Source organism: Accipiter gentilis, chromosome 12 (assembly GCF_929443795.1).
Source record: "Accipiter gentilis chromosome 12, bAccGen1.1, whole genome shotgun sequence".
Lineage (NCBI taxonomy): Eukaryota > Metazoa > Chordata > Aves > Accipitriformes > Accipitridae > Astur > Astur gentilis.
This window is the reverse complement of record NC_064891.1, coordinates 8,582,716-8,606,127: the sequence shown is the minus strand read 5'-3', so window position 1 is coordinate 8,606,127 and position 23,412 is coordinate 8,582,716. Positions and strand designations below refer to the sequence as shown.

General features: G+C 47.0%; 1 protein-coding gene across 13 annotated transcripts in view; it reads right to left on the bottom strand.

The window, feature by feature from the left end:
* Positions 1 to 23,412, bottom strand: part of SEPTIN11 (septin 11) — a 73,460-nt gene that overhangs the window by 7,646 nt on the left and 42,402 nt on the right. The window contains exons 7-11 of one of the 13 annotated variants that reach the window (XR_007507881.1): positions 22,289 to 22,457; positions 17,395 to 17,527; positions 16,131 to 16,318; positions 1,337 to 6,067; positions 42 to 1,111 (exon numbers count right to left, since the gene is read on the bottom strand). Coding sequence is in view for 6 of the 13 variants with exons in the window: in XM_049815489.1 (XP_049671446.1) it covers positions 8,059 to 8,287; positions 16,131 to 16,318; positions 17,395 to 17,527; positions 22,289 to 22,457 (719 nt within the window). In the remaining 7 variants the exon portion in view is untranslated. The other 12 variants (XR_007507885.1, XR_007507887.1, XR_007507882.1 and 9 more) reach the window with 12 other exon arrangements.

Here is a 23,412-nt window from a genome sequence, read left to right as displayed (position 1 = left end):
GAGCTGCTCTGTGCCAGGCCTGTGAGAAGGTGGCTTTAGAGGTGCTGGGCAGCTGGGGTGCCAGGGGAGTTGCACAACAAACTCCTTGCCTGTACGGCAGTTCTGGCTTTAGCCCCAGCTGTGGTGCTCCTCGCTCCCTCCTCAGTCACCAGGCTGTTCCCCTTCTAGGCTGAGTACAGGCCACTCGGTGCCTGGCTGGGACACTGCTTCATCTCGCCTGTCTTGTAGCCATCTCCTTTGTGATAGCTGGAACGCCCCAATGAAGAGTCAAGTTTCTCATACCCAGGCTGGCTGTAGATTCCTGCTTGCCTGACATCCCTTCCGCTGAAAATCACATTTGATAATGAAAAGGTTAGTACAGACTTCATTTGTGCTCTTTCCTGTAAGCTCATACATTACAGAATAGATTCTGTTCTGTGATGTCGCCTTCTTCCCGGCTGGCTCTGATCTCATGTGCTTCAGGAAGAGCTGGCCCCTCCTGCCTCATGTCTTCTGAGGTACCATCCTTTTTGTTGTGCACAGCCCACTGTGCCAAACTTTTCTTGGTTTCAGCTCTCTTCCTGCCCGTGTCCTGGAAACCACCTCCTGAGGCTGCATGTCTCAAAGGGGAGCGCACCTTCCTTCCCTTCCAGACATCCTTATGGTATAACCAGTCCCTGACCTTTTCTCTCTTCCCACTGCTTACTTTTCTCCAGCCAGGCTGCTGTGCAGTCTTGGGGCTTCACCTGGCACAATACCCCCTCACTGCAGGATTTCCATGGTGCCGGTGCTTACTACTTCAAACCCACTTCAAGGCATACATCTTTTCCAGTTAAATTACACAGTGTAATGCTCTAAATAAAAATAACCACCTGGATTTCAAACACTAGATACAACATTAGCACGGGAAAGATCAGAGCCAGGTAATTTTCACACCCCTTGACAGCCAAGCCAGGCACCTGCGGTTTCTGCACAGAAGGGAGTCTTTGTGTGCATTTGCGCATGCTGCGTGTGAACAGCAGTTAAAATGATCCAGCTTATCCTGAAGGGAGCAGTTGCTAAGAGCTCTGGCTGTGTACGCAGTCAGAGAGAGGTGAGCCAGGGCTCTCGTAACTCTTCTGACGATACTGGCCTGCAGAGTACAAAACAGTGGAGTTTTGTGGGACTACGGCTTATTTTAGTTGGTTTCCAACAGTATGAGACACATCAAGGGGCAAGAATATAAGATGGGGACCAAAGTGCTGTGGCATTGTCAACCCAGGGCAATAAATCTAAGCCTCGCCTTCCACTGGCTTCTCCTCCTCCCACTCGCACTCCTTCCCTCCCACTGTAAAGGATGAATTCCATTCCCCCTTACCCCATTCGGCAGCATCAGCACACAGGCAGTCGTGAGGGTTACGGCCCAAACCCCTTTGCAGATGCGCCCAAGGAGAGGAGTTGGCATGGGGCTGGGAAAAGAAAGGTGTTTGCTTGTGCCAGCTGGCAGCAGCCTGGCTGGAACAGAAGGGAGGGAAGCTGGGCGTGAGGAGAGAGCTGTATGTGCTGCTGGAGCAGTTCTTCAACAGATGTACTGCAGCCATGGTTGCGAGTGGCTTTGTGAGAAGGTAAGAGTTTTCCTTCTCACTGTTTTCTCCTACCCCAAAGCTACAGGACAAGAGCAGGTCCTGTGCTGCCCCAACACCAGGCATGTCCTCAGGTCACGCCAGCCTTGGTAGAAGAGCTCTGCGGTGACCAAGCTAGCTGCTGAACTTGTCTCAGCCCCAAGCACACCAGAGGACGGGAATTTTTTGTTGTTATTGCTTTGGGGAAAAGCAACAACTTTATTCGTTGCAGCAAAGGGGCAAGGGGACAGCTCTTTAGCAAGAAGCAGCTTGTGAGAGTCATAAAGTTAATTTTGCAGTTTAATTTCCAGAACTGCCCTCAATAAACACAGCATTACTTCTGGCTCTCCCAGTATTAAGTGCAATGCTGGGAAGGGTCACTGCCCAGAAACCTTCCCAGCCTCCCTGTGCTGCACAAGGCTGGCCAAGCCACAGCCCCAACTTGGCATGCACCTGCGAGGCAAATGCCCAGAGAGGCAGGACTTAAAACCGCCCTTGCTGCCAAAAGAGCTTTCATGCGCCCGTGTCCCAAACAGACAGGCACTCCCCCAGCCCCAGTTTGAGTGGATTGCAGAGTGAGACGCCTTTTTTATTTTGTTGGCACTATGCAGAAATCCACACCAACTATCTTTTGCTTGGATACAGGCAACTCCACCAACAAAAACCAAGGTTCAGACAGACAAAACCTGTCCCCCGTTTGGCAGACCTACCTCTGCAGGGTCCTGCTGATGGGCTGCTGCCCGGCTGTCCTCGCGTAGAGCCGAGGACACTTTGTGGGCCAGCTCTCTGGCTGTGCTGCCCAGCAGCGTCCTGTTGCCTTTTGCTCTTCAGGATGCAAAAGAAGAAACCCAGTATCTACAACTGCAAACGCACCTCTTGAACTTGTCCCTTTCCTTCCTCTCTCCCTTTGCGGTGAATGCATTGGTTTTCAACGCACCCTTTCAACCCTCCACCACATACAGAACGTATCCACTCAGGAAATGCCTGACTGTGCCTGTGGTACCTTGATACACCCAAGAGCCTGCTTGCATTGTCGAGAGGTACGGATGCAGCAGCGTTCAGAGGATTAACGTTCAAAACCACCCGTGCCCCAAGTGTGGGTGCCCAGCTCTGCTGTGAGCCATGGACAAAACATCACCAGAGCTGGTGCACCAGCTTACCCCTGCCGCCCTGGCGTCATCTCAGCCGTGGGATAGTTGTGCTTTGGGGACTGGCCAGTCTGGGGCTCGGAGGTCAGGGCTGGCACACAGGCCTCCGCAGGGGACTGCAGCAATGTCACGAGGCGGTCTTCAGCTTTGCAGCTCTCCTCCTGCTCCTGGTGCTGTGGCCACCTGTGTCCCAGGCCAGCTGGGGCCAGCGAGGAGCCCAGGGAACACAGGTCTGCATTGCTGGCTGCACCAATACACAGATTCACGGTGTTTTGTGGCTAAAAAGGTGATGCTCAAAGACAGGCTTGCCTTTGAAAATGGGGCACATCCCCTCAAGATCAGCTCCCCCCATGTAGCAAGGTCCAGCCGATTTGGAAATAACCTGCGTTGCCAGAGAGAAAAACCATTTCCCGCTTCCCACATTTCCTCCCCACAAAAAAACCCAGGCCAAATGTGGCCCCCACCCATCACCTCACTACTACGGTAGCAGGCTGACTTGTACGCTGTTCAGGCTGTCAGGACACGGGACTGTTGTGGAGTGCTGCCAAGGCTCCCCATTACCCACGGGAGAATATCCCCTGTTGCCCACGAGTCCTCATATTCATGTGACCTTCCCATAAGCTTCATAGCACCCCAGTGCTTCATGCCACAGACGTGCAAAAGATGTGAGCATGGGGCCTGCCCGCTCTAGTGGGGGCCCGGAGCAGTGAAGGTAAGAGTCCAGCAGAATACACTGGTCAGGTGAATGGCCAGCCAGAAGGGAAAACAGTTTAAAACTGCAGGGTCACCTGCCTCACAAGCACTGGGATAAAACCATTGCATTCTTAAGACCATGCATGTTATTACTCAGCAGTCACCCAAAACCCAGGGAGCACCCAAATGCATGGCAGCCACGGTTTAGCAGAGCACTGCTACTTGGTTCAGAGACCCTTCTAGCAATATTCCCAGCTCACCTTTACACGCTGCGCAGCCGTTACTCTCTGCAACACCCCATCTTCCCTTAATGCCCCAGAAGGCTTTGCTTTGAAGACATGATAGCAGTAACCTCTCTGCAATTTTCTCCACAACACTGCCTCAGAGATACTGATACACCTCCTTTACCCTACTTTGCCTGGGGGACCACTCATGAAGTATTTCTCTCTTACACAAGACCTGCAGGTAGCACGCGTGGGGGAGATGCTCATTCCTTGAATAGCCGGTAGGCCGATACCTCAGTCTCCTCTGGCAGGCACGCTCTGGGCTGTCCGACAACAGGTTTCACCCTGCCGTCCCTTCCCCGTGCTGACATCTCTTCCCCTAACAGCTGCACAGCACGAGGGCAGCCAGCCAAAGGGCACGTCGCCATCCCTTCCTCCCAGCGCCAAGGTGTGGGAAAGCCTTGGCAACGCTCCCTCCACTCAGCTCCTTGTCCGACACGCATGCCTTGCTGCAAAACACCTCTTGCAGTGCCCGTATGTGCTTTCTGCTCTCTGTTCCCCTCCCTCTGCCCCAGTATCCACCACCAACGGATTATGGATGGCAAATGTTTCATCCTGGTTTTCCCCCCCTTAAAATTCCTTATGGCTCTGTTCCCCATGAATTTACCTTTAAAAAACCAAAACAACCAACCTCAAAGCCTTCTGCTGACACCATCTGCCTCAACAACCTGTGACAACAAATTACAGAAGTTTACTACCTGCTCTGTAAGAAAGCTACTCCATGTTTTTGAGCCGATTTCCTTCTAGCTATGTGCCCCTCTGGTTCTAGTCATGATGATCTGGTAACTAGCACGTCGGCATCCACCTTCGTAACACAGAATCACAAATAAATTTAGGCTGCAAGGGACCTCTAGAGGACGTCTGCTGCAACCTCCAGCTCACAGCAGGGCTGATCCTCTCATCTAAGCCTTTCCCTTGCCAAACTGAGGCCTCCAAGCCTTTGTGGTCTCACCTGGCAGGCTGCTGCTCCATCCTATTTATCATTAGTGCCCTTCTCTAACTCCACTATGTCCTTCTGGAGATATGAAGTCCAGAGCTGCATGCAGGACTCAAGGCACCAGCACAGCAAAACTTTAGAGCTGCAAAATAAAGGCAGTTCATGTAACTGTTAGAATTTGGGTTGTGCCTGTCTGCTTCTCTTTTACGTAAAGCTTTAAAAAAAATTCTATTTGGAGTTTAGAATTCAACCAACAAAAAGGTTTTTCCCCTCTTCAAACTTTCTTGACACAGTAGCACTACCGCTGGGTTACCTAGCCCTGAAGCCCTCCAGCTGATGAAGAACAACCTCCTCCAGTAACAGCCCAGCAAAAGGGCAGAAGAAATGCCCTAGAAGTCGAGGTCTCGAGAGCTTCTTGAAAAGCCCAGGGCTGACCCAGCAGACAGGAATCCATCAGGATACTTCTTCAGTGTTGCCAACGTGCAGATTTGGTCATGACTTTCTAGTGTCACACACAAGATTTCAGAGAGTCACAGGACACAGCTACGTGGGTAAGATGATGTGGTTAGTAGCACTTGATATCCTCTCTTCAGGTACAAGATAAAAAAACCCGCACCACCACGTGATGGTTCTTTTGTTCTTACTTGCAGTAAATGATGCCCAGCCACCCATGACTGGGCCTGGGTCCCAATTCACTGTCATCAGCACAACATGGGTGACCTGACACAAGGTAGAGTCCAGCAGAATAGCTCTGTCCCCATCCATGACTGTGAACTAAATAATAAGTGACAGATTATTTCAAGAGAGAGGCTATAGCACAGTGGTGGGATTTTACAGGCTAGACTCCTACCACCAGATAAAGCCATACTACAATTTTTAAACGAGGAGAAAAAAAAAAGTCCAAGGAATGAGAGAAACCCAAGGAGAGGATTCCCTCCCCGAAACAGGCACTGGGGAGAGTCCCACCACGCAGGATGCTGTGGGAGCCATCTGGCTGGTGGGCTGGCCTCCGGGCAACTAGCCAGCAGGGTATTTTGGCAAGCTGGAGCCTACCATGGAAGGGGCTGCACACACAAGCCACAGAAAGGCTCCCAGGTCAAAGGCAGTGGTCTCTGACACTGCAGACTGGCCTAGGCGCCAACACTGAAAAATAAAAAAAGACACAGCACTCATAAACTGGGTGTTTTAATGGGCAAAACATTTTCTCAGTAAACAGAGACCACCTTCATGCACAGAAACCTTGAGCTGGAGATGACACTCACCCTGCATGAGGCACAAGGGTGGCTCAAGGACCAGCATGCTCCAATCCTGCAGCAGCCCTTGGCTGCAAAGTTAACGACTGCTTTCAGAAAATATGTGGCTCAACCCATCGCTTTTCGCTAGGTATGGGTGGTCTGGTGCACATAGAGCGCTGCTGCCTCAGCCCTATTGGAACAAAAAGAATTCCCTCCTGCAAGTGGTGCAACCCATTCCCAGTTAGCAACGCACCCCCAAAGTTTTGCAGAATAAGAGAGGAATTAACACAGGCAAGGTTTAATCCAGCAGTACTCTCAAGGCCTCAAGCCATGAGGCATTAGCTACTCTATTTCATCCTCAGAAAGCTGAATGTTAAAAGTTTTCTAGATCTGGCTATCTAGTGGTAAGCACTGGTAGCTGGAGAGAGCAGACCCTCAGACCAGGTATCACCTGAGATCACCGAAGCCTAGAGAGCAGGCAGGCTCCATTTTTGGTATTAATGCAAATTCTGTCATAAGCTATATTTGTGCAAATATTCATTTGTGCAAATATTCCCTTCGGTTTGGGCAAAGGTCAGCAATTCCATTTACATACCAGGTATAAAGCATGACGCCACATGCACAAACCCAACATTTAATAATCTTTCCTATTGCATCTATAAAGTCACTCAAATGGTTCCAAAGGTTTCCAGGATAATTAGCACTTCAGAAAAATAGCCACCTGGCTGGAAGGAACTTCTAGTAATCTAACCCTCGTCACTGAAGAGTGCTGAAAAGTATTGTGCTTCTGAGAAAAAACTCCAGCAGATTACAGCAGAGACCCTTGGCAGCTTGCACTTTGCACACCGATTGGAAGAGGCAAAACCTAGACGATTTAACAGTGCCTTTTCCACAGGCCGGTTAAAGGAGGTGAATCCTTGATTAAGGTTCACAGATGAAAAGAATAAATCACTGGTATTTGGGGGAAGAAAAAAAAAAAAAAAAAAAAAAAAAGTCCATCACCCCACATGAAAAAACATTCCCAGAGGATCAGGCTGCCTCCTTCCATCTATCCCAAACCAGCTGGAGGTCACTACACATCAAGTTTACAAGCTTTGGTTCTACCTTCACGCAATACTTTGGCACTTCCTGAGCTTTTTGACTGAATTCACTTCCAAAGTAAACAAGTTAGAAAGTTTAACAACCATCCCACATACAGGATTGTTAAAAAAATAATCACTAATTAGGCTTCATGAAATTAAAATGAAGCCCTCAATTTAAGTACAAGTCAGTGCAGCTCATTTGTACAAGAAGAGATACCTACTTGGCTCATACAGAGGGAGATCAGACAGAAAATCTAGGACAGTCTAGAACAGGCTCCATCAATGCAACAGTACACAATGGCGGCCATCTCCACTTCATGTGACTGCATACTGAAAACAAGAAGTCTCTTAGGTCTAAGGACTCCTTTTCAGCACATGTCAGAGGAGCACAGGACGTAAGTTGTGGTGTCCAAAGCAGCTAGACTTGATCTTTAGAGGCAGAAATGAAGTCCTCCGGCTATGCACACTCACCCCCATCCACAGTCTGTCGTTCTATTTGTCATCAGTAACATGTGCGTATTATGGCAAAAGGAAGAAAATGGGGAGGGAGAAAAAAAAACAAACACCAAAACACTAACCCAGTGCAGTATCTCACATTATGGCCAAGCTCTCTTCTCCAGCCGTTACCTCTGTCATTTTTGGTAGCCTCAAATCTGTCGGAGACGCGCTGGGAGCGGACAGATCCTGCACAGAGACACACAGCACAGTGCACCCTCAGATGCAGAGGTGAAAGACAAAAAGAGAAGGAGAGGAGGGCGGATGTGACGGAAGAATGAGATGGCTCTTCTCCTGGCGGGGGGTGCCCATAGCCCCAGGCTCTTCCAGTGCCCTATCATCCACTGGGAGAGAGGGTGTGGGGGCTTTGGCAAGATGATGCTTACATAAACAAGAAGCTACAGAAAAAGAGAAAAACAGAAAAGAAAAGAAACAGAGGTTCAGAATTGAAATGAAAAAGTGAGAGAGGAAAAAAAAAAGAGGAACAATATTTTAAAGAAAGCAAGCCATGAAGGAAGGAGTGCACTGGGGAGTTGTCATACAAACCAACTACACCAGGGAGGCCTGGACCTCTCCAAGACACCGGCTGATTTGGAGAACAAACTCACAACCGCCACAAAAACCGACTGACAAACACCACCACAAAACTACAGAGGCATGTCAAAGGCACAAAACAACCTGCTGGGAAACCTCGTGCTTCCTCAGCCCCTCCTGTCACACCATTATAAAATGGCAATAGCAAAACCAAGTCACAAAGGCCACGCAAAGACCAAAGCATTTGGGTAAAAATGTATTTCCTCCTCCCCGCTTCAAGTGTTGGCACTCTATGTAACCTAAAGCACATACAAGAAATAACTGAACTTATGCTATAAGGTTATTATTCAATTTGTAATTCAAAACCCGAAATATTTTAACATCAAATAAAGTGACAATATCTAACAGATGCATACATTTAATTTGCATTAACACTGTATGTAGGTTACACGATTATTTAGTTACAAACATGGGTTATTTTCAAATAGCAAGGTAATAAAGTTCTACATCTATAGTTTAAGGCAATCAGGGTATTAAAAATGTATACAAATACAATATTTCTACCGCTGTTCACAGCTTTATTTTCTGTTAATTAAAAAACCCTTCATATTTGTACAGTTCCATGCTGATACACGCTGATGAGAGCGTCATGGCTATCATATACTGCAAATGCAACCAGGGTCCTTGGAGAAGAGACAAATACGCACTCTTCTAACATCTCAGAAGGGCAAATGGTAACTGGATTCAAATGGACATATCGGATATGATCACACACAAAAAGACATTTCCATTCTCACTTGGACGTTTTAGGAGAAGCAGAATGAGAGCTACCTGGAGAAACACTGGTCATGTTAAATAAAGACATGCTTAAAGAGAGACACAGAGATACGGATATCTCCTTGACAGGATTTCAAGCTGTCTCAAGCATGCGGAGGGGGTGACATGAGTTGCACTTAGGCTGAAGAGGAGCCCGGGGGTGGGTGCCAGTCACCACTTTTGCCCCCTCCCCGGCAGCACCGCACACTACAGGAGATGCAAGGTGATGCGTTTAACAACCACAAGTTCAAAGGACGCCTTCCTACTTACTGCCCTCCTGGAAAGGAACCATGCAACCCCAGTGAGGTTTTGGGGGAGCAAATCCTTATTCATCTCCGCCTTTTCGGCGGACCACCAGACGCACTCGTGCCTGCCTCTACAGGGTAATCACGGCCCCTCTCTGCAACCCAGATTTTGTTTGTTTTCCCCTTCTGGGGATTCATTCCACGTCCTGGGAACACCATCATCCCAGAAAAACACTTTTCGGTGTGCTTTCCTGCTCCTTCATATTATTCTAAGGTTTGAAATCCACCTTGTCAGAAACATGCAGCATTATCAGCTAGTTATCATCACTGCGTAATGCACATTAAAGGCTGCAATGCCTGTCAGGAAAGGCTTTTGCCCATGCAACTGTCTGTCCACGGTTTCACCAGCTGGCTTGCTAGCTTCAAGCAGGCAAACAAGCCACGCAGGGTTGCTTTAGGCATTCAACAGGAGCTGGATGTCGTGTTCCCTAGGCCTTCTTTCCAACATCTCAACGAAAGCAAATTATTGCAAAATGGTTTAAAGGACTTTTAACCACGCCACTTGCAAGTAAGTGGACTTAAAGAACCCCCCAGAAAAACACAACTCGTTTCATATCAGTAGTGAGGCAGAAAGGGCGAGTCTCTTACTACTGTACTTACATGCAAAGGTGAAAGCACATCCAACTAGATCTGAGTGTATCATTTACTCCATGCAGAACCAGGGGCTACTGTGAAAAAAGGCGTAAGTAAAGAAAAGAAAGAAGTGCAGCAGTAAAAAGCTAAACATGGCCCAGGGGCTTAAGGAGAGAAAAAGAAAAAAAAAAAGTCATTAACATCTCCTTTGGCAAAAAACCAAAACAGTACCTTTAAGTTTTGCAAGTTGGCAGTTTACTCCCAGTTTCTCCAAAACAGCTTGCTTTTTGCTGGACAAAGAAACTCAACCAAAAATATATCGATGCTCTTGGCCACAGCTTTCTGCCAAAATAATAATAAAAATATATATATATAGCTAGACTCAGCTGATTTCCCCTGCCAAACACCCCTTGAAGGGCTGTTAAATGAAGCAGGACAAATAAATGTTAAAATTAAGTTTTCTACTTGGCACAAAACGCTGGTAATTAAAAAGAGGACATGCACAGAGACAGCTGAAGAAAAGCATACCGCCACAAACATTCAATGATGTGCATATGATGTGACTGTAAAAAAAAAATTATGTCAAAACCCAAACTTGATAACTCAAGATTTTAAAGCTGATTTTGCCAGAAGCCACAAGAACCATAGTTTCATTTTTCCAAACAACCCTCTAGCAAACTTATTTATCTTGACAAAAAGTGCATCAAGGTTGATAAGACCAGGAGGTGCGATTTAAAAAACAAACAATTAAAAAAAAAAAAGAAAAAAAAAAGAGATAAACTATTTTATTTCCAGCTTATTTATCTCCAATCAATTTTTGCTGTCTGTCCAAGACACTGTATTTAGATACCCTCTTCCCAAAGCCATGTTTAAGCGGTGCAGGTTAAAAGGAAGACAAGCCAAAAGCTAACCCCCAAGCACATTTCCCAATCCAACACTTCAGAAAAAGGTGATAATTCTGTCGTCGTCCCCCCCGCCACCACCCCTCAAGAGAGGCAAGAAGTTCCATCCCAGAAACAAGCAAAGAACTGCAGTGTGTGAGACTTAGGTGGAAAGAGTTACTTTTAAGAGTGCTTTCAAGAAAGAAACAGGAGACTACCTAGCTAGGAGCAGTGGAAATGCTGGCTGTACATCAGCAGAAGAAAAAGAAATCCAGAAGTCATAGAGTAAGCATGGCTCGCCACTTCTTGGGAAGGAAGGGAAAGACTCTGTCCGAAAAGCAATGGCATAGAAAATACACATTAAGCAGACCAATTTCCGCACCGTGCTGGCCACAGAGCGAGGCCTGGCTTATGCTCAATCTCCTTTGCACGTTCAAGGGACATCTCAATGGGACATTGTCCCTGGTGCAGGAGGGCTGGTGGGGAGCATGGGGAATGTGCAGCCAGGCACCCTCTCTCCCTTGATGTGAAATTCCGGATCCCGCAGCTTTGCACATCGGTATTTAAGCGCGTGCAGGAATCCTCCTGAAGGCTCTAAGAGGATGCTGAAGCCTATACCTTCCCCCCCTGCCCAGGCATTTGATTCCCTAAGGGCTGCTAAGTCTTGCTAAGATCACGCATGTGGAAACCAGGTACTTTTTAAAGCAAGGTTTCAAGGTTATGGTCAGGCAAGTAATAAGTGGAAAACAGTAATGAGAAACGGTCCTTCTCCCAGGCACCTGCAGCGCCGCTTGGTTCCCACCGCAGCATTCAGCGGGTAGCTACTACACTGAACTGGAAGGGTGGCTATAAAAATATGCCAGCACATGACAATAAATGGAAACCAACTAGTATGATCAAGTCAGACAACAAAAACAGGAACTAATAAAAAATATCATGCAAATGTAATGGCATGCAAGGTCAGTTAAACTTTTGTTATCTACACACACATACCCCCCCTCCCTCTCACCCAACAATGGGACTCATTGCTCTAACACATTAGCTGTTGAAGGAATATGGGTCGGACTAAACTCCAGGGTTTAGCCACCCCGGGGGCTGGGCTGTGACCCTCGTACAGCAGTGATTCCCTGAGGCTGGTTTCAGCGGACCGAGGGGCTCCTTCAGCACAGGGCTATTGCAGCCAGCCCTCCAAGACCTGGGGAGGCCAGCAGTGCTAAGGACCCAATCCAGTCAATGACGCTCACCCAAGCCGCTGACATCCAGCCCTGACTCAGTTCAAATTTGGGGCCAAGAATGATTTACTGCTGCTGACGTTGACGAGAAAAATACATGGTATCATTACCTTGCCCCGCCACCCACCTCTGAACTTCCAGTTGCATACAGTCCTGTACCCAATCCTTCTTCCTTCTTGTTCCCACTATGTTATTAGATGAGTTAATAGTTATTCATGTTAAAAAATGGAAAAAAAAAGAAAAAAGAAAAAAAGAAAGAAAACAGATGGCAGAGACACATTACTGCAAAAGCAGGTGAATGCAGGAACATCCTTGGCTTGACAGGCTTTATGTGAAGCTTGCACTGCAAGTTAAAAAAAGAACAAAAAACAAAAAAGTTAGCAATACTTGAACTCAAAATGAAGAAAAAAAACCAAAATCAATCAAAGCTGGGAGAGCCGACACCAGCAACCCGCTCTGGTGGGTGGGCATGCAGATGGATTATGAAATTATAAAGAAATTAAACCTCAGGGCTGGGTTCTACTCCAGCCTATGACAAGCAAAAGCAAAAAGAAAAACTGAGGGGGCAGAACTACTGAACACCCAACCACATCAGTTAGTCAAGGTTACAGTCTGTAATCACACAGTGGCTGGTGTCTTTAAGCTTCCTTTTTTTTTTTTTTCCAGAATGTGCATGGCTGAGGTGTATGGTTGCAGGTGTCCGGTTTGGGTTACTTTACACAGGCACTCTTGCAGAAGGTCGCGTGCCCAGCCTTTACCCAAACTCGGCATCTCAGACGTGGGCACCATGATGTCTCCCAGCACTTCAGCACATCAGCTTTCAGACCCAGGTCAGATCCTTCAGACACCAACAAAATCCTGTTTTTACAGGGTGTTGGGCCAGGCCCTAACGTGTGTGTTACAGCTCAGGTTATAGCTGTGTGTTAGAGCTCAGGGATTGTTTTGGGACTAAAGCATGGCCCAAGACAGCCAGGCCAGTCACACTGGACTGGAAACTATTATGTAGAAAGGAAACTGGAAATAAGTTTTTCATCTGGTTTTCATAAGTAGCTTGAAAGAAGCAGAGCCCAAACAGATGGTCCCAGCTCCTGGGGGGGGTTGAGGATGAGCAAGTAACACAACAGCACATGTTGAGGCATGCATGTGGCCATCTACCAAACAACAGGCAAGCACCAGAAGGCTTATTTGCTGCTCCTATTTGGTTTTGCCAAGTCCATTGCCAGGAACCATCTCCAGATTGTTCAGGTTTGAAGCACAGTCCCATCCCAGAATTACGGCAGGGGCTTGATAAGTATCCTCAGCCCCACATTTAGGAAAGTACTTGAGTACGTGTCTGTTCTACAGTCACACGTGTGTCTGAGGTACACAGATGTGCTGTCCTGAAAATGGCACACTCCTGTCATCAGGCCAGAGCTCCAACAATTTTAGATGAAAAAAGCATAAGCTACAGGAATCTGAGAGATGTATTACAAAAAAAAAAAAGGTATAAAAAGACAAGTTGTTCCTACAGGAATAGTCTGGAAATCGAGAGGGCCAAGTTCTCCCTCATGGAGTTAGGCCAGCAGCAGATTTCACCCTGAGCCTTTCCTCCAGCTTGCAAAGCACAGTGGAAAGTCTCTGTTGTCCAAGTTGGAGAAATCTGATCCCACTTTGAGAAAAAAGCATTACCGTGAATTACTTTCTGGGGAGGCTACAAAGATCGTGCATGGCAAGGATTTCCCCTGGCAACTGCACAAGAACCACCACGATCCATATCAGCACAGAGAAAGTTTGAAAGCCTTACCTAAATAAACTGCAGCTTTTCATTAGAGTGCAAGGAGGAACTTTAAAGCCTTTAGAAAAACCAAGGTGTGCTACAAGGCAGAAGCATCAGCATTTCCCTTTAAAGCCTCTGTTAGTAATTCAGAAGCTAAAGAACAATTGAAGCAGTTACAGCACCTGGTGTGGAGCGACACTGAAAGGACACACTAAAACACGTGCATGTTCCTCATGACTGGATTTCTGTGAATGCATCAGCAAAGCAAAAACTGTGTTGGTCATGGTTGTTGGAAACATCCATGTATCACACCCACAACATCGTGCATGTGCCAGCCAACTTCACAGAAGCAAATAGTAGCTAACACTGACTACCAAAAGTTACAAAACTCCCCAGACCATTATATACTGCACTGGTCTCTTATCTAAGTGGTGAAAAAACCTGACTGCAGAATTCTTAAAAATATTAAGCTACCAACTCTATTTAAGAGATAAGAAAAAGGTCTTTGAAATTTTCTATTCTTTTTAGCAAACAGGTCACCGTGTCTGAATTCTTACGTGAGAGAAGACCGGTGTTTCAGCCTATCCTATTTACAGGCATTGTTGCAGAGCAGTATTTCAGCATGCCTGGCCATTAGTTGCCGACACTTACTGCTTCTACAGTTCAGCGTGACACTGATCAGTCTGTAGTAATTTCTTTACCCAAGCAGAGCATGCAGCACACAAGCACTCTATGTATTTCAGCGGGTGCCGAAGGCCAGGTTCTCAGTTAGCATGAAGCAGCATGGCTCCATAGGAGCTACATCAATTTACATCAGCTGGGGAACTAGCCCTAGGCCCTTCCCCACCTTCCCTGGGGAAGCCAGGGCAGAAGCAACAAATGACGGGCACCGAACCAGCAGTAGAGACAGGGGACATGCAGTGAGCATCAGCGTAACTTCCCAAAGTATAAAAATATACTAGTATATATGCAACACAACAGGATCTCATTGGTTCACGCTGTAAGACAGCTCAGACCTGTCTTAAGTTCACAGGTTAGCAAGGGAGACAGAAGTGCCTATACCACAGCCCTACTAGCATTTTGGTTCTTTCAACAGCAACAGCTTAGTGTTAATCGAGCAGGTTACTCTGCCAGAGCCTATTAAGGAATGCACCCCTTCACTTTGGCTATTAAGAGAAGCGTGGAACTGTCATTTTTGTGTGTGGGTTGAAGAAGTGTTTTTTCAGTGAGATTTGCTGCATTACCGCTTTTACAACTTTCCCGATTATAGTCATCAACCAGCACTGTTGTCACAGATGACCCAGAAAGGACTTGCATAAGCATCCCCTTACTAGGTATGGAAAAAGCAAATGGAAATTATGACAGGAGGCCTCAATGCAGCCTCTGTTACAGTAACCTGTCTTGCTGCGCTATACAAACAAGCCATGTGCGGTCTGCTTCACCTCTGCGAGGTTTGCCTGGCTTCTCTGTACATACCGCGTCTAAGTGGACCTTGTGTTCTGGTTTTTAAAGCACGGTGAAGTAGGCAGTATCATGTAATAAACAGGGGTCTCTTGCACTAATAGCAAGCTAAATGGCCATCTCCAAGTACAAGCTGCAAGAAGGAGGTTATGTCAATTTGGATCCATCTAGAGCTCAAGTTTTTCAGCGGAGCTCTGCAGTGACTTAAGTCTGAGCCCAAGTTAATAGCAATGTTCCTCCAGTTTCAATGGAAGCAGAGTTAGGTCCAAACTGAGCACATCCGAAAAACCCACCTCCAAATACCGACCATGGGACAGACTCTGTCCACAGATACACTTGGTGCCTACTAAGTTGCTGGAATCACAAGAGTACTGGAGGGTATAGATTTATACTCCTAGCATACAAATATAAAACAGTAGAAAACAGTGCCATTATCTTTCCTAAAAGGTATGGGTTTCTTAGCTTATTATGTCAACTCGATACAACCACAAATGCCATTTACCTGCAGTTATGGTACCGTAGTAGTTTGTTTTTAAAACAAACAAACAAACAAACAAAAAAACCCAACAAAAACAACAACAACAAACCCCCACCACCACACCAAAATTTCTTGTCTTTAAAGCAAGCTTCCAAGTATTCACTTTTGGCACTAACATTTTCCATATAAAAATAACATGGTGGTTTTGGTTTCTAATCTACCTCTACTTACAACTATAACCCTAATGAATGGGAACTGGAGATTACTCTTGAGTGAAAGAAAGGATGGGTAGAGACCCCCTTAATAATTTTGGCTCAGGCAGATAAATCTGAGTCCAGAACATCCCATAGCTGTTCCAGAAGATGCTGGACAGATCACAGGTCAAACCTCCACCATCTGATTGCTCTCCCATACCAGTTAGACTTCGACGTAAAATTTGAAGGTGCTATTCTAGAGAAAAATTAAGATCATGTCCCTGGCCCACCCTTTAGAAAAAAATATTTTATTTGATCAGGCTGATAAAAGCCCAGTTTCCAGTCTGGTAATGGGGAAAAGCAAATACAGACATGCAGCAAGAAAGAAAAAACAACCTCCCAAACTGTAACAAACCCTACAAAGGATGTGGCAGACATCCGCTTACTTTTTTTTGTCCTTGTCTTTCTTGGTTTGTTGAGAACCTGCCTGCTGAGCCTGTGACTGTAATAGCTGAGCTGCTGCCTTCTTCTTTTGAAAGTTGTTCAGCTCTTCCTCAAGTTCCTTCTTTTTGTCTTCCACTTTTTTCTTCTCTTCTTGGTGAGTCCTCTTTAGATGGTCAAACTTTTCGTGAAGCTGCCGGGACAGAGACAATGAGAATTGGATGGGAAGAGAAGAACGTTCCACCCCAATTACTGGTAATGATGCCTGAAGCAGTTCCACTGGCACTGAGGCCTCGCTGCATTAATAACAAGTCACTGGTCTGTCCCAAGAGTGGCTGACTTGGTGAGAAAAGCCCTGCAATTAGCACACACTTGCACACACAGATGGCAGGAATTTTAGTTGCTGTAGGAGTATGACAGGTCTCTGGACACTTCCAAACCCCCATGCTCCATCCCCTCATTGCTTTGTACCTAGGGGACTCTCTCATGCTCATGCAAAGCAATAAAACGTGGCCATTCAGGGCAACATGCTTGTCTGGGGCTCTTCTATGTACCTCTGTAGAAGTACAGGCTCCTCCGTGAGGCCCAAGAAACGGCTCCCTCCCCTAGCAAGACTTCTATGTTTTCTCTGTCCCGCAGTAAACAGCGCTGACCTACATGCACCGAGCAAATCACAGTAGGGCAGCTCTGTCATGTCCCTCTACAGCTATGCTGAGTGGGACTTACTGCCCTCTGGGAAGTCCTTATCTACTTACTGAAAATCTCCAGAAAGGTGCAACTGCTAATGGTCAGCGCTTGCCATACCGTAGCCAAGGATCTACTGCAAATTGACATTACTTTCAGTAGCAAACATATTGTCTCCTTTGGGTGGGACTGACGAGGTGAGAGAGGAGAGAGGGCTCCCACAGCACAGCAAGGCTGGCGCTTCTGGGGGGTATGTAGCTGCAGCTGCTGTTATGGTAACACTGCAGCATCTTCCACTCGCTCCTTGGTATATATACTCCTCCAGCTGCCCAAAACCAGGGAACGCTCCTGCTCCATTTTACAGGCACAGAAAAGTGGCAGAGGACTTCTGTAACGGGGTCATGCTACAAGTCCATGGCAAGACTGGGAACAGAGTTCACATCTGCTTCCTGAGACTGTTTATGCACAGCAGGCACCTTTGCAAGCTTGATGTTAGAATCTGGATGGCTCACCTTCTCAGGGCTCTCTTGGAAAAGCCCCAGCCTAAACCCTCACACACAGTTCTCTGAGTTACAATATACTCACATCTTTCTCTGCTTCCTTCAACTCTGCTTCCTTCTCCTTCACTCGCATGACGAACATCTGCCTCATTTCATCTTCCTTCTTCTGGAGTTCACCCAGGAATTCGTTCCTCTTTGCTTCATAAGTCTCTTGAAGACTGTTACAAACACAGAAAAAACAGTCAGAGCTGTGTTTCCAGCACAGTCATGAGTTTCCAGCCTTTGGTGATCTTACTGCACGCACTGTCTTGTCACAAAACTTAATCTGAGGTCCCCGACTACAACAGAGATGTGAACACCTCCACCAAAACCAGTCGTAGCTTGCTAGGTGGCAGCAGTGGGAGACAAACTGGCAAGGAAAAAACGAGCACACTATTCAGGATCCTCTAAATCACTTGGCAGGCAGGATGACTGTCCTCAAAAGTAAACAGCCACAATGTAAGCATCTACAGCAATCCCTGATGCTCACATGGCTTGTCATCTGTTTGAGTCACACCTTCTCACTTAGCCCACTGTTTGTCCTGAACCTCTTCATTTGAAGCGCGAGATTTGTGGAACAGACACGGGCATATCAGAGTGTGAAATCTGGCTTTATGTAGTTCAGTAAGCATGACCCGGACACAGAGCAAAACTAATTTTCACTACTCATTGCTAATGGATTCAGATCAGGGGCTTGATTTAGACAGAGCCACCTTGGGAGACCTCTCTTTCTCCTTTAGCTCTTACGGGAGGCTAAGCCTTTGCGAACGAGCAGCAGTGTTCCTCCTCTAAATAACCATGTTACTGGATCCCTTCATTCCCCCCTCTACTTCTTGGCATTCCTTTATTTCCCCAGCACTGAGATACCGCAGCAAAAATCTGGGACACAAAATATGTTGTCCACGCACCTCTGAGATTTTCAGAGCCTCTTAGGAACTCTGGGTGCCAAATTCCTCTTCATTTTATTCCTTAAATGGATTTGGATATTTCAGCCATAATGATAGTGTGGGAATGATAACTATTTCCCCCAAGATGCTTTTTTGAAAAAACATTTTTTAAAGGAAAACTCCACTGATACCACACTGATACATTGCATCTATGCACCTAAGGAACACATTAACCACTGGACTAGTGGAACATCTTAATCGCATTAAAGCCAAGCTTATGCCTTTCCTGGCACATGGTGGGGGTTTTGGTGGCTTTTTGTTGGTTGATTTTGTTGGGGTTTTGGTGGAGCTGGGGTCTGGTGGGGTGTTGAGCTGGGGAACAAAACCTGACAGATAAACCCAAGACTTTGGTTTGACACTGCTAATTGACGGGCACTTCAGTTGCCTCCTGAAATACTCCACAGACAGGATGCCTGGAACAGCTCTTGCACAGCACTGGCCATCCTGGAGGAATTGCACGATACCAGCTGACCACAGCAGCTTCCCATATGTGGAAGCAAAAATGCCGATTCTGAAAATGACAAAAATCTTTTTATGGGAGAACAGGGCAAGAGACATCTTTGGATTCTTAACTCAAACAAGAACCAGACCACTCACAGCAGACAGATCAGGAGACTCAAATCAAAACCTCCCCAAAATTCAGTCTTGGATTTAATCCTCTGACTGTGGATACTGAAGCTTAAATTCATAAACCCTTCTGAAGCACCTGGCTAGAGTCTAGAAAAACCCTGAGATTAGCCTTCACTGCTCAGTGAGCAAAAACTGAATCTGCAATTAGTGACACACTATACTAGGGAGCAGCAGAGCCTTACAGACCAAAACAAAAAACTCTGCACGCTGCTAATTGTATCCTGTATTGCAAACGTTTCTTGCAAAGCTCATTTCCAGAGACACAATGCCGGGTGATGGGGAAGCAGGAAAAAGCTGGCAGGAGCGAGGGTGGCAGGGGCTTGTTTTCAAATTGTTCCAGGTTCAATGCTAGTCCTGGCTTCAAGCTTAAAAACTTACCACTAACCTAAAGCTGGCATGCTTAATTCTCTACTGAACTGACTCCAACTTCCAGAGAAGCAAAGTTCTCAGAGAAACTGGCCCAGCAACTCAGGCTGCATATGAAAAAAACACTTACAGCCCTAAGGAATAACAGTCCAAACCAACAGGGATCCCTGCAGCTTCTCACAGACAAAGATGACAAGGGAATTTGCTTTTTAAGTAGACAAACATATGAACCTAGATTACAAGAGTACCTTCATTCCCCAACACACACCCCCGCACTGAATGATGCCCTTGCAAATAATATTGTTTTAAAAAAAAGTATTCTGAGAAAATGAACCAGAGAAACCAGTCCACAGCAGACGCAGGACCGCAGAAGGGTCTCTGCACAACAGAGGACCCCATTTCACAGAGCAGATGCCTACAGGGGCACCGGTGCTCCCTTCTCCCTTCCTGCAGCCTGGACAAGCAGCAGGGGTTCTGCCAGCAAGGTGGATCTCGACCATTGCCAGCCTCCCCTTTTCACAGCTCACCCAAGCATCTACGCAGCCCCAACAGTTCGCTGGGGTCTTTTGCCCTCCTCACCCTGAAAGTTACAAAAGGCTCCCTGCTCCTGGCTGATGCAAACTGGCTGAAGAGCAGTGGTCCCTGTGGCTCCCAGGGCCCAGACCCAGCGGAAAGGCATGCTTTTGATCCCTGGTCTCAGAAGGAAGAACAGAAAGCACCAAACCTACTGTTTTCCTCATTTCGGACATACATCAGCCTTAGCCAAACAGCTTGGGATCATGGGTTTTGTTTGTTTATTGGAAGGAGGAGGCACCCAGAGCAAACTGTTCTGAACTAGCACGTCCCAGATGGAGAAATTCTGTACATTTTCATTTCCTTTCTACTTATAGCTTGGTCAAAAGAGGCCTCGTGTACAGGAAGCAATGGAAATTCCTCAGATTCCTTAAAGGGAAGGGCTGAGCCCATCTTAAGCCATTGCTTTCCAGAAAGGAAATCCAATAAAGCCTCACACTTGGGCTTAGTAACAGAACTGGGCTCGACTGATTCCAGCAGTTCTATGCTGCAAAAGAAATGCAGCTGCATAAACTCAGCAAGTCACAAATAAAACCCTGAAGTGATGCAAACTCTGTGTTGTAGCGCAGACCTTGCTCGGCTCATTATGGAGTGCTGTTTTCCAGAAACACGAACACAAGGCGCCCACTTTGCCTTCTGCTCTGGAGCCCACCTGCTTTACCCTGGTAAGGATCAGCAATGAACCATGTTCATGGTTATCCGCGCAAGCCAGTGGCATGGCTGCCGTCTCAGGGATTGGCACGTCAATTCCTGACATGCACGTGCGTTATGGGGGTAAACTCACACTGATGCGTGTTTGATTCTGACTGCCTTCCCCTGGGGCAGAGAGGGGCGTGGGATGTTGCTAAGGCAGCGGGTGCCATTATTGGGGAAAAGTTGGGGAGGAATGAGAAACAGGAAATGAAAGGAGAAAACAAACACTCCCTCCCAAATTCCCACACAGCTGTTGTCCCTGGCTAATGACTTGGGCTTCAGACCAATAAAGCTGTCAGACAGTATAAACTCTGTATTTAGTAAAAAGCCAAATCTTAAACATCAGACAACAGCACCCTCTTCACAGCACACCTTGGAACAGCTGTGAAAAGCTCTAGGAGGGTCAACAAGAACATTTATCCCAGGATCCCCCCTTTGGTAACCAGCTATACCTCAACACGAGTCACTTTCACCACAGCATGGACACAGCTGCACTTTTCAAGCCCAGCAATTTTATGGGACCCTGACTTGCAGCAGAGCAAGCTGGCTGCAAAACACAGTTGAATCTGCAGTGGAGAGAAGGGACACTAATGTATCACCTAAACATCTCAAAACCTGCCCTTCTCCAAAGGCAAAAAGTGTCAGGAGGAGTTTCTGAAGTGATTAACAAACTCGCTATTCAACAGATTCACCCAAGTCTCCATGAAGCTCGTAGTACTGTCAGTAAGAAGATAAGCATAAGCCTCACTTAAGACTAGACAGTTCATAGGTTTTTAGGAAAGCAAGAGCAAGGGCGGAGATGGGGGGGAATCAGCTTCCCAACCGCAAAATGAGATTCTCCCAGCTTGAAAATATGACAAGTCAACAATATGAACAGTTAACTGATATTAACTGTGCCCAGTCAGACACACCTACAAGCCCTGACTGCATTCTACCTCCAACTCTCTCACCACATCTTAGAAAAAATGCCCCCTTCCGTGATGCTGAGGACAAAAAGACACCAGCAAACAGTAGTGATCCTCACGGCAGGCTTTGCATTACAGCAGGCTCTCGGCCACGTAGAGCAATCGACAGTTTCAAACGTGGACAGCAAAATCCAGCTGAAGAGTCCAGCAAGGAACTGCTCTCCACCCTAAGTGACAGGAGGAGCATTTAGAAATCAATCCTTTTGACACTTTTTAGTACTGGCTGACAGGTAGCAGGTAGGAGATAGACTGAAAGGCACGCACTTGTGAGTGAGGGCCAGCAGCTTATATTTGATGTGGCAGAGCAAGGGATACTCAGAGAACGGTGCAAAGAAGACTGATACAACATCAGCAACAAGGTGCAGATAAGATCTACGGCCACGTGCTTCTTCCTCCTAAACTTTCCATGTTGATCTGAAGTTGGTCATATTCTGCCCCCAAAACACATCACCTTCAAGCACCCTGGTGACATTTTGTACGCTCTAGAAAGCCTATATCGCCCTGCTGCAGGGTTGCAGACATTTCCAAAATGTTAGGGTGAGAATTGGCTTTCTCAGCCACCCAAACTTTTCCTGCGCTCTCCTGTGCAAATCCTAGGCCCTGAGGGAAAGATTGCATTGCACAAGGTTTTCCTCTCCAGCCACACTTTAGATTCTCAGCTGCTGTAAGTGACCATGGCTATTCCCTCCCTGGTTCTCACAAACACTGGCACCCCAAAAACCTCCAATCTCTCTGACTGTACAAGGCCTGAGTTACACATTCCTACCTGAAAGGCTTGCTGTCCGGATCCGTGTCCTTGAACCCCATCTCTTCAAGTTTGCAGCGCCTGTACAGCTCATAGTGTCGGGTGTGCGTCTGCTCTCTCAAGTCCTCCATGTTTACTCGGATCAGCATCTCCCGCAGCTTCACAAAGTCACAGTGATTTTCATTTTCAACTGATAAAAAGACAGACCAACGACAAAGAGAACGTTAAACCCTGGAGCCAGATTCCCCCTTTCCCTGGAGCCGGGCCCCAGTTTAGCAAGCCTGAGAGTTCTTCAGGCACACAAGCAGAACTCCCAAGTCAGCCTGCACCAAAATGCCTTGCTGAACTGGGGGTGAAACAATCCCACGCCAACACACGGGCACCAGTTCAAGGCCTTTCACTAGATTTGCAAGATCTCTGTGTTGCCCATCTGTCACACAGCTCCTGTTTCTCCGTGCATTTCTGCACCAGCAAGGTGATGATCCACTTGCACACAGGATTTCAATTCCCACTCAAATCCGCTCCAAATCCAAGTCACCAACAGGGGCCCAGGCAGGCAACAAACTCTCAGTCTGTAGCAGTGGTGAAAGGGAAGGTTATGAGAAGACCCACCATGGATGCTGTACCATTTCCATACCAGCTAATCTTACGAAGCAGTCCTAAAACCCTGCTCCTGGCACTGAAGGGAGGCAGCACACTGACTGTGATATGGCTTCCCATAAATAATTCTGCTCAGAGCAGGGTCTGGTGTGCCATTGTCAGCCCCTGGGTGAGCAAGCTGTTCAGCCTGCAAAGGGCCTGTGGCCAGAGGGCTGCACGCTTCAGTGCAGGCAAACGGTTTGGGTATGCTTACAGACAAGGAGTGGAAGTTCTCTCTTTGGGATGCAACAGCAAGCAGCAGGCATCTGTGCTGCTAGCAGACAACTCTGCAGCATGCCCCTGGGGACACAGTGAAGCACTCCAGCTGCTCCCCTTCAGACATCTTCAGGGCTGGATCTTCAAAGCCTCTCTGGTACCCAATTAAAGCTCTTAGATTATCTGGTCCTAGTCTTCCAGGAACAGCAAGAACCCAGCAGGACATGTGTTAAGTCCAAGACTTCCCAAATGTATCAACTTCTTTCTTTACTGTGAGTTATTCCCAGTAT